General features: G+C 48.4%; 1 protein-coding gene across 1 annotated transcript in view; it reads left to right on the top strand.

The window, feature by feature from the left end:
• Positions 1 to 705: 705 nt before the first annotated feature.
• LOC121873206 (NADH dehydrogenase [ubiquinone] 1 beta subcomplex subunit 5, mitochondrial-like) overlaps positions 706 to 13,006 on the top strand; it is a gene marked incomplete at its 5' end in the record, with an annotated part of 28,354 nt that continues 16,053 nt past the window's right edge. The window contains 2 exon segments of the mRNA XM_042376559.1: positions 706 to 917; positions 11,634 to 11,740. Coding sequence (XP_042232493.1) covers positions 706 to 917; positions 11,634 to 11,740 — 319 coding nt within the window.

Raw genomic sequence — 13,006 nt, 5'->3', positions numbered from 1 at the left:
TCGTTAACCGAGGGACCACTGTATATAATTTCCTACTTGATTCCAGTATATATTGTATTTACATGCACAAAATCATATTTTCCCCTACAAAACCACTTTTAAATCACTTTCAGTAATTGTATGATGAAATGTACCAAAAAAAATTTCACACAAAATATCCTTGTAAAATAGGGGTGGTACGTCTTATGCGGTGGTGGGTCTTTTATGCCGGTAAATACGGTAATTTCTTCACATATAAAGAACGTAAAGACATCATTTTAGTATCATATTATTTTTTCACTATATTTTACCCTCAATTTCCTTCATCCTTCATGCTCTGCCCACTACAGGTGATTTATGAACATAGAAATAGACTAAAAAACTAAAAAATATTTGTACCATGTAATTAGAATATAGTTTTTGCCTCTCTTGAAATACCTGTACAGATACAACTTGTGGAATTCTTCCTTATTTTTAAAATTTATATAGTAGGTGTTTATTTTACGAGATTTCTACTTGTGCTAATATTGAGGTTAAATCTTTTTTAAAAGAAACCAAGTTGACAAATTACTGTACAGTAGTTCCAAAATATTTTGTTGAACAAAGATAATAAACAGGAATATGGCCATAGCCACATTAGTGTTTTTTATGTATGCTTTTTTGGTATTACCTTACTCCACAGTTATTTTGTTCTGGAATTTAGTTAAGTTTCATCATTCTTTTCAGTCCAACGAGAAATGGGGCATGGCCCTCGGAAGATGGTAATTACTCCTTCTCGCTGGCAGTGGCACAAGTTCAAGGACATGTTTCACTTCTATGTCATGCTTGGTGCCATACCCCTTGGAGCATTAGTGTTTGCTGCTAATGTGTTTATTGGTCCTGCACAGCTGTCTCCCATCCCTGAAAACTATACTCCTAAAAACTGGGAGTATTATTCAGTAAGAGAAAGTGGTTTTTGTTTTCCCTTTATAGTTTTATAAAACTTGTTATTCTGTATTGTTAGTCTGTGGTTAAAGAAATAAAAAAGTACACTATATTTCTTATGCAGTTTATATTTTCATTCTTTCTTGACAGTCACTTGTATGTACCTTACCAATGATTCCCTAAGCTCCTGTACTTCTCATATTTCATTCTTTAGTCATTGGTATCCACATCCACACCTTATGTTCAAGGTGAACTGTGTAATCATAGCATTCATGTAGTTCATGAAACCTGTAATTTTTTTTATTGTTTAATATTACAGTAAATAATTTAGTAAGTTTTTTATTTGTGCTTTGTACATATCTGGTATCTGTTCCTTGGATACACCCAGATTCATAACCATAAGGCCATGTTGGAAACGTTTTATGCAAACATATTTCTTAGTCTGTATTCAGCAGTTTCATGTAATACTCTACAATAAACCTTTGATTATTCGCAATATATGGGGCTTTAACTATTCTGAGTTATTAAGGCACTTTTCTCCTGGTCTTTCGCCTCACCCCCAATGCCCAATTTTTTGGCCAAAATAGCCTACCATAATCAGAAAACTTGCCCAAAAATTAGTGCTTACCAGCACTGCAGGTGAAGGATAAGGACAATTCAAGCTTGTGGTGCCATGTGGAAGGTCTCAGAGGTGATGGGGGCTGAACCAGTGCAAGAGAGAGGACGCCAGAGTAAGCATTGAGAGCAGTTATTTTTCAGTCCGTAATTTCGGGTAGACATACGTAATTTATTTATTTATTTAATTTTTTTTTTGTCTAACTGGTATATGCTTGCACAATATTTCATGCATAATTGTGCTCCCCAAAATTATTATAAGTTAAAAAACATAAAGAATAAACATTTCTTATGTGGGCGGTAGTTAGCATTGAGAGCGGAAAATTATAAAATTATCTGGGAAAATCTCGGCATATCTGGCCCCTTGCATCTCCTACCATGCCTCTGTGTCGCCTGCTGTGATGCCTCATTCCTCGCCTGCAGTGCTGGTAAGTTACTTTTTTACACTTAGTAATTACATGTACAACATAGTAGGACTGTCCAAAAAGAAACCGAACTTTTTAAAAAACAAATTTATTGTTTACTTACAACTTGATCAGACTTGTCTCCTTCAAAGTGCTCCCCTCCACTGTTGATACACCGCTCCCAACGTTTTTTTCCAGTTCTATAATGCGTTTTGAGGGATGGTGTGCAGGTCTCGTGGCGAATTTTCTTCTATCTCTTCTATCTTTTGAAATCGGCGACCTTTCAGGGTGGATTTCAACTTTGGGAACAAAAATAAGTCCGCAGGGGCCAAATCCGGAGTGCTGGGTGGCTGGGGGACGATAGTCGTCTCGTGCTTTGCCAAAAAGTCACGGATAAGGAGCGACGTGTGAGCAGGTGCATTGTCACGGTGCAGCATCCAGGTCTTGTTTGTCCACGCCTCAGGCCTCTTCCTTCGCACTGCCTCCCTCAAATGCTTCAGGACCTCCAAGTAAAACTCTTTATTGACTGTCTGACCACGTGGAACAAACTCATGATGAACGACGCCCTTCCAATCAAAAAAGACGATCAACATCACTCCACCTTTGAGCGACTCTGACGTCCAGATTTGGAATCGTCTTCGGTGGATGTTCTTCCCCTTTTGAAATGCTGGTACCACACGTGACATTGCATACGGCTCAAACAATCCTTCCCATAAACCTGTTGCAACATTTGAAAAGTCTCCTTAAAAGTTTTCCCAATTTGAAACAATTTCACGCAAACACGTTGCTCTTCAAGATCCTTCTTTGTTCAACTTGCAACAAATCGCCAAGTGCACTAAACACACGTTCACTCTAGCATGTGTAGCTTGATGACTAATTGACGTGGCATGATGCGGCTAGTGTAAGACTAAAGGTCAAGGTCACCGCTATACAGTGCTCCCATCGCCAGCACGCTGTGCCGGCTCGTTGGCGCACTATTTAAAAAAAAAAATTTTTTTTTTTGGACAGACCTTGTACATGGGTTGATAATTTTACTTATTTTTATTTTTTTGTAGGAGGGAAGAAGTGCCTTGATAAGTAAGAATTTGGGATAACTCGGCAAGGCCAGAGCCCCATATGTGCCGAGTTATGGAGGGTTTACCGTCATTTCGGGTAGACATAGGAGTATGCAATTTTCTTAATTTTTTTTGGTCTCTGTTATATGCACAAAATCTTTCATATAGAACGTGCAAGAAAAAAAATATTGTCAAAAACCTAAAGGGAAGAAATATTTCTTGAACTGGAATTATCACACTGATTGGGGTATGGGGGAGCGGAATAGGGGTAGAGCCTCCCACACATCCTGCATTGGTTGCACGTGTTTCGCCATTCCGAGATTGCATTTTCATAACTCAGAATATTGTGAATTATGTAAAAAAGAATTAAAATTTCATTTATTCTCAATTATTTTACTGTCATTCTGAATTATATCAAATTTAGAGTTATCTAGGGTAACCGTACAGATATAGTCCCTCAACTCCAGTACCCTTGGACCAAGATTGAACCAGTTTGTTGAATTTTCTGATTTCTTGGGTCTTAGGTTATCTATGTTATGTTACCCAAGACCTACCATATAGATCCAAAAATCTCATGTTGCATGGACCCAAAGAAAATGTTTTATATTTTACAGGAATGGAAGTTACATTGAAAATTTACTTTTTAGCGTGTGAACTAAAATGGCACAAAACTAATACAGTTTAGTCAGCCCTCTGTTAACATGGTGCTTATGTTCTTGAAAAATTCCAGGCAATTAATCCATTAACTTATAAAACAGGTAACAAAACATAAACTAATAATTACAGTAAATCATTGAAAGTCCAGACAATTTTGGGGGAAAGAGGTTGTGGACTTTATCAATATTTTGGGGGCTCTGGAGGCCACTCATTTGCCCCCTTTTCACAATCACCCACACACCCCACACCCCAACCCCACCCACGCCCCCCACCCACACCCCCAACATCACCCACACCCCCAACATCACCCACACACCCCACATCACCCACACACCCCAACCCACCCACACACCCCAAACCCACCCACACCCCAAATCCACCCACACACCCCAACCCCACACCCCAATCCCACCCCAACCTCACCCCACACGCCCCAACCCCACCCACACACCAACCCCACCCACACACCCCAATCCCACCCCAACCTCACCCACACATCCCAACCCACCCACACACCCAACCCACCCACACACCAACCCCACCCACACACCCAACCCCACCCACACACCCAATCCCACCCACACACCCTCAAACACCACCCACACAACCCCAACACCACCCAAACATCCCCAACACCACCACACACCTCAGCACCACCCACACACCTCAAACACCACGAACTCAAACACCACGACACACCCCCAAACACCACCCACACACCCCAGCACCACCCACACCCCAAACCACCCACACACCCTCACACCACCCTCAAACACCACCCACACACCCTCAAACACCACCCACACACCCTCAAACACCACCCACACTCAACACCATCCACACTCTCCCAACACCACCCACACACCCTCAAACACCACCCACACACCCAACACCATCCACACCTCCCAACACCACCCACACACCCTCAAACACCACCCACAGACTCCCCAACACCACACACCCCAAACACCACCCCACACACCACCCAACACTCCCCAACCCCACCCACACCCCAACACCACCACACACGCCCAACACCACCAACTCAACACACCCACACACCCCAACACAACCCACACACCTCAACACAACCCACACACCCCAACACCACCCACACACCCCCAACACCACCCACACACCTTCAAACACATCCCCACACACCTTCAAACACATCCCACACACCTTCAAACACCACCCCAACCCCACCCCCCACACCCAACCCCACACACACACCCCAACACCACCCACATACCCCAGCGCCTGCACACCCCAACACCACACCACACACCCCAACACCACCCACACACCCTCACACACACCACCCACACCCCACACACCACCCACACACCACACACCACCCACACACCCCACACACCACCCACACACCCCACACACCACCCACACACCCTCACACACCACCCAACAACCCCACCCCACCCACACCCCACACACCACCCACACACCCCACACACCACCCACACACCCTCAACACCACCCACACACCCCAACACCACACACACCCTCAAACACCACGCACACACCCCAACACCATCCACACTCCCAACACCACCCACACACCCTCAACACCATCCACACCTCCCAACCCCACCCACACACCCCCAACACCACCCACACACCCCAACACCAACCACACACCCCAAACACCACTACACATACCCCAACACCACCCACATCCCCAACATCACCCACACACCTTCAAACACATCCCACACACCTTCAAACACCACCCACACACCCCAACCCCACTCACACACACCCAACCCCACACACACACCCCCCAACACCACCCACAAACCCCACCACCCACATACCCCAACGCCACATGCACACCCCACACACCACCCACACACCCCAAACACCACCCACACACCCCACACACCACCCACACACCCCTCAAACACCACCCACACACCCCAACCACCACCCACACACCCCCAACACCACCCACACCTCAACACCACACACACCCTCAAACACCACGCACACACCCCAACCCCACCTCACACCCCCAAACACCACCCATACACCCTCAAACACCACCCACACACCCCCAAACACCACCCACACACCCTCAAACACCACCCACACACCCTCAAACACCACCCACACCTCAAACACCACCCACACACCCTCAACACCACCCACACACCCCTCAAACACCACCCACACACCCTCAAACACCACCCACACACCAAACACCACCCACACACCCTCAACACCACCCACACACCCTCAACACCACCCACACACCCCCAACCCCACCCACACACCCACAACACCACCCACACACCCTCAAACACCACACACACACCCTCAACACCACACACACACCCCCAACACCACCCACACACCCCAACACCACCCACACACCCTCAAACACCACCCACACACCTCAAACACCACCCACACACCTCAACACCACCCACACACCTCAAACACCACCCACACACCCTCAAACACCACCCATACACCCCAACACCACCCACATACCTCAAACATTACGAACACACCTTAACACCACCCACACAACTTCAACACCACCCACACCCTCAACACCACCCACACACCCTCAACACCCACACACCCCCAACACCACCCACACACCCCCAACACCACCCACACACCCCCAACACCACCCACACAACCTCCAACACCCCCAACACCCCCAACACCACCCACACACCCCAACCACCCACACACCCTCAACACCACACACAACCTCAAACACCACGCACACACCCCAACCCACCCACACACCCCAACCCCACCCACACACCCCCAACCCACCCACACACCCCCAACACTACCCCACACCCCCAAACACCACCCATGCACCCTCAAACACCACCCACACCCTCAAACACCACCCACACACCTCAACACCACCCACATGCTCAAACACCACCCATAACACCACCCACACACCCCAAACACCACACACACCCCCAACCCCACACACGCCCAACACCACCCACACACCCCTCAACACCACCCACACACGCTCACACCACCCCCACACCCCAAACACCACGCACACACCCCACACCCACACCCCTCAAACACCCACACACCCCTCAAACACCACCCACACACCTTCAACACCGCCCACACACCCTCAACACCACCCACACACCCCACACCACCCACACACCCCCAACCCCACCCACACACCCCAACCCCACCCACACACCCCAACACCACCCACACACCCATAACACCACCCACACACCTCAAACACCACACACACACACCCTCAACACCACCCACACACCCTGAAACACCACCCACACACCCCCAACACCACCCACACACCCCAACACCACCCACACACCCCAACACCACCCACACACCCCTAAACACCACCCACACACCTCAAACACCACCCACACACCCTCAAACACCACCCACACACCCTCAAACACCACCCACACACCCCCAACACCACCCACACACCCTCAAACACACATGAACACAGCTTACCACCACCCACACACCTCAACCCTCAAACACCACACACACCCCCAAACACCACACCCACACAATTCTTCTTAAACACCACCCACACACCCAACATCACACACACACCAACCCCACCCACACACCCCCAACACCACCCACACACCCCAACACCACCCACACACCCCTCAAACACACCACACACCCCAACACCACCCACACATCCCCAACATCACCCACACACCTTCAAACACATCCCACACACCTCTGCAAACACATCCCACACACCTTCCAAACACCACCCACACACCCCAACCCCAATCTAACACACACCCACACCACACACACACTCCCCAACCCCACCCACACAACCCCAACACCAATCTACCACCCCAACACCCACCCACTAACCCCAACACCACCCACACTAACTCTTAAACACCACACACCTCCAACATCATACACACACCCCAACCCCACCCACACACCCCAACACCACCCACACACCCCAACACCACACAACTCCAACACCCACACACCCCCAACACCACCCACACACCCTCAACACCACCCACACACAATTCCCCAACGCCACCTCGCACACCCCAACACCAATCTACTAACAATCAAACACCCACACATCCCCAAACACCAACTAATAATAACTCTCAACACCACCAATAATAACTTCAAACACATGAACACAGTTTAACACCAACTACCACACCTCAACACCACCCACACAACCCCAAACGCCACTGCACACACCACCCACACACCTCACACCAATCTACACACCCCTCACACACCACCCACACCACCCTGACACACCACCCACACACCCCACCCACACAATCTCAACACCACCCACACACCCTCAACACTGCACACCCTCAACACCACACACACCCTCAAACACCACACACACCCCAACCCCACCCACACACCAACACCCCACACCTCCAAACACCCCACCCACACGTCCCCAAACACCAACTACCAACAACTGACACCAACCCACACACCCCAACACCACCCCACACCTCAAACACCAACTACTAACAACTCAAACACCAATCAATAACTCTAAACACCACCCACACACGCCCAAACACCACACCCACACCTACACCACCCACACACCCCAAACACCACACACACACAACCCCAACCCCACCCACACACCCCAACACCACCCACACACCCCAACACCACACACGCCCAACACCACCCCCACACCCCAAACACCACGCACACACCCCCAAACACCACCCACACACCCCAACACCACCCACACACCCCCAAACACCACCCACACACACCCTCAAACCACCCACACAACTCAACACCACCACACACCCCAACACCAACCACACTAACCCCAACACCACCCACACACCCCAACACCCCACACACCCCAACCCCACCCACACACCCAACACCACCCACACACCCACAACACCACCCACCACACCTCAAACACCACACACACCTCACCACCACCCCACACCCCCCAACCCCACCCGCACACCCCAACACCACCCACACACCCCCAACCCCACCCACACACCCAACCCCACCCACACCCACAACACCACCCACACACCCCAAACACCACCCACACACTCAACACCACACCCCCAACACCACCCACACACCCAACACCACCCACACACCCAAACACCAACCCACACACCTCAAACACACCCACAATAACTGCCCCAACCTAACCACACCCTGCCAAACACCAACCCAACCTACACACCACCCACACACCCCTCAACACCACCCACACCAACACCCACAACACCCCAAACACCACCCGTCATCAACTCAAACCAATCTAACCCCCAAACAATCAACCTCAAACAATCAACCACAACCCAACAACCACACAACCTCAAACATCACGAACAACTCCAATCAACTAACAACTCAAACAACCAACCAACAACCCAACACCAACCAACAACAACCCCAACCCCACCATCAACCACACCAACCCCAACCCACCAACACCAACCACACAACCCAAACCACCAACCCACACAACCCCAACACCACCCACCCCAACACCACCACACACCCCAACACCACCCACACACCTCAACACCACACAACCCCCAACCACCACCCAATCTCAAACACCACCCACACATCAACACCACCCACACACCCCCAACACCACCCATACACTCCCAACCACACCCACACACCCTCAAACACCACCCACACACTCCCCAACACCACCCACAGACCCCAACACCACCCACACACCCTCAAACACCACCCACACCTCAACACCACACACACACCCCAACACCACCCACACACCCTCAACACCACCCACACACCCTCAAACACCACCCACACACCCTCAAACACCACCCACACACCCTCAAACACCACCCACACACCCCCAACACCACCCACACACCCTCAAATCCCACCCACACACCCTCAAACCCCACCCACACACCCTCAAACACCACCCACACACCCCCAACACCACTCACTATGGTTTGCATTGCCACAAAATGTCAGCACCACATATTCAGGAGGGCGGTGTTCCCCAGGGCAGTGTCTTGAGTGTGACTATTTGTCATTGCAATAAATGGTGTGGCAACAGTGGTTCCAGGGGGTGTATCAGTCTCATTGCGTGTAGACGACTTGGCCATATGGTATGCAGCTTCCCACATGTCAGTAGCTGAATGTCGCGTGCAACTTGCACTAGACAAAGTTTCACATCGGACCACAGAGCATGGTTTCAGATTTCCTCCCTTGATGACCATTGTCGTGCATTTCTGCTGCCTTCGAGGTGTTCACCTAGATCCTGGTCTATTGCTCTATGGTTGTTGTGTGCAGTGTATCACAGAGACCCATTTCCTGGGTATTATCTTCGACAATTGGCTTATGTGGCAGCCACATATTCGTTACCTCAAGGAGTCTTTCCAGCGTGCTCTCAAGTTATTGAGAGTTTTGGGGGCAAACGTCGCGGGGTCCTGACAGGGGAGCTATGCTACACTTTTACCACATGCTAATTAGACCCAAACTGGATTATGGGTGTGCGGTGTACCCCTCAGCCACTGAAGCTAGACTCAATACACTGAACTTTATTCATCATGCTGGGGTGCGCCTGATGACCGGTGCCGTCAAGTCTTCACCAATCCCAAGTCTACTAGTTGATGCTGATGAGCTACCCCTTGATCTTCAACGTCAGTATCTTCAAGTCCAGTGTTGGTTTGCCTCCACCTTCCGCAGTCTGTAACCAACTCTTGGGTAGTTGACGAGACTGTCCCCACACTAGACTCGGCATTCAAGTCTCCCATGACCTTTCTGCTTCAGGGTAGGCGAGGTTGTGAATATTCTTAGTCTTCCTCCTATTCAGGTATGCATCATGTGGTTCCCTAGTGCCACTCTTTGGATTCACCCTAAAGTTTAAGTTTGTCAGTATTTTAATGTAAGGAAGGACTTACTGCTACCCTGTGTGGTTCATTCTCTTTTATTAGAGCATGCCTCCTCTCAGTGGGACCATCCCTGTTTACACCAATGGCTCTAAGTCAGATGCAGGGGTTGGGTGGGTTTTGGGGTGGACTTTCCCAAATTCTGTTGGGACGTTAGTCTCCCTGCTTGGCATCTATTTTTACTGTAGAGCTTTTGGGTATTTTACTTACCTTCAAAATTATTTTTACCCAACCTCAAAGCAATTTTAAAATTTTTAGTGATTCTCGTAGCACTCTCCAGGCCTTAGCTAGTGTCTTATCTCCCTCTCCTTAGTTGTAGATATTTTAAAATTTTTTATGGGTTCTGGCCCATATGGGGGAGAAGGGGAATGAACATGCTGATGCTGTGGCAAAAGCAGGTGCTTTTTGCCTGTGGCACATTATTCCCCTCTACTTTCCTTTGATATGAAGCCAGTAATAAGAGCTGCCATCCACTTGAGTTGGCAATGCAGGTAGGATGCTGTCGGAGCAAACAAGCTCTGCGACATCCACGATATCAGAGACTCACGCTGCCAGGAAACTGTTTTGGCCCACCTCTGTATTGGCCAAATACTTTTATTTTTTTATTATTATATGTAGAGGACCCCCCCCCTCCCCCCCCTATTGTGATGACTGCCTGGTCCCATCAACTGTTTGACACATCCTGGTGCAGTGAACCACTCTTAGAGATCTTCGTTGTAAGCACCACTCCCAGTGGGGGGGGGGGGGCAACTGGTCTTACCGTCTCTCTTTGGTGCTGGGGAGGGTAGTGTGGGAGGGGATGTCCTCTCTTTCGTGGAGGAACCGACCTACACAAGCTATGAGTTTTATCTATTAACGTTTAAATGGTTTACACGAAAGTTCTATGTTATTTATTACTTATGTTTTTTACCTTTCATTATTTGATTTTAGTCTTTAAAGCTTTTTTTGAGTCGTTGACATGTGACGTATACTGTTGCATTGCCAGGAATGTATTTACCACAAACAATCAATCCTGTATAGTGTTGGATAAGACTGACACATGTTATTATATCTTACAGCACCCAATCTCCCGATTCTTTGCAAGGTATCTTACCCCCAGCCATCAACAAGATTATGAGAAGTACCTTCACTTTATGTATGAAGAAAATGAAAAGAAACAGATGAGGTAAGATTGTAGGTCTCTGTAGTATTATTAGATTTAATTTTATTGCTTATGCAATTGTATAATTTTATCTGGAGGGAAGTACAGTGGCATTATTTAAAGGCAACAATATACCCTGTATTCTGAAAGAGAGAGAGAGAGAGAGAGAGAGAGAGAGAGAGAGAGAGAGAGAGAGAGAGAGAGAGAGAGAGAGAGAGAGAGAGAGAGAGAGAGAGAGAGAGAGAGAGAGAGAGAGAGAGAGAGAGAGAGAGAGAGAGAGAGAGAGAGAGAGAGAGAGAGAGAGAGAGAGAGAGAGAGAGAGAGAGAGAGAGAGAGAGAGAGAGAGAGAGAGAGAGAGAGAGAGAGAGAGAGAGAGAGAGAGAGAGAGAGAGAGAGAGAGAGAGAGAGAGAGAGAGAGAGAGAGAGAGAGAGAGAGAGAGAGAGAGAGAGAGAGAGAGAGAGAGAGAGAGAGAGAGAGAGAGAGAGAGAGAGAGAGAGAGAGAGAGAGAGAGAGAGAGAGAGAGAGAGAGAGAGAGAGAGAGAGAGAGAGAGAGAGAGAGAGAGAGAGAGAGAGAGAGAGAGAGAGAGAGAGAGAGAGAGAGAGAGAGAGAGAGAGAGAGAGAGAGAGAGAGAGAGAGAGAGAGAGAGAGAGAGAGAGAGATTTTTGTTTCTCTCTCTCTCCATGTTTTGGTGACTTGTAATGCAGTAGAGGGTGTGACATCTTAATGTTAATAAACATGTGATAAAGAAATGTAATGATGGGTTTATAAGGGTTTTAGATTGTAATTAGCTGAACTGAAATTCACTTCCTATAAAATTCAGAAGGACCATAATTGTGTGTACAATTCTCAAAAATATTTCTCGAACGCACTAGGTGTCATACAACATGACAAACTGAACAAGAAATCTGATCATTGCTCTCTGAGGAAGTTTTAATGTAAATTAAATTACTTCTTTTCATCCATAAATATTATAAAGAAGAGCAACATGTATTATTGCAACCAGGCATACCTACCATTCTGAGTGGTTGATACAGTTCGTAAAGAAACCTTGTATAAAACATATGGACACTCCCCGGGTTATGGATGGGTTCCATTTCTGGAGGTTATCCATAAGCTGTAAGTGACCCTTCCATAGATAATCATTAAACACACATACTTGGGACCTGGGGGTTCCCATATTGGGTTTTTTCTGGAATTTGGAGAGCTATGCCTAAAATGTAAAGTAAACCCTCTAACTGCCTGTGAAGATTATTCCGATCACTAGGTTCACCCCTAAAAGTAGCTTTAA

Source organism: Homarus americanus, unplaced genomic scaffold (genome assembly GCF_018991925.1).
Source record: "Homarus americanus isolate GMGI-L3 unplaced genomic scaffold, GMGI_Hamer_2.0 scaffold32929, whole genome shotgun sequence".
NCBI classification, from domain to species: domain Eukaryota; kingdom Metazoa; phylum Arthropoda; class Malacostraca; order Decapoda; family Nephropidae; genus Homarus; species Homarus americanus.
This window is presented reverse-complemented; position numbering and strand designations above follow the sequence as displayed.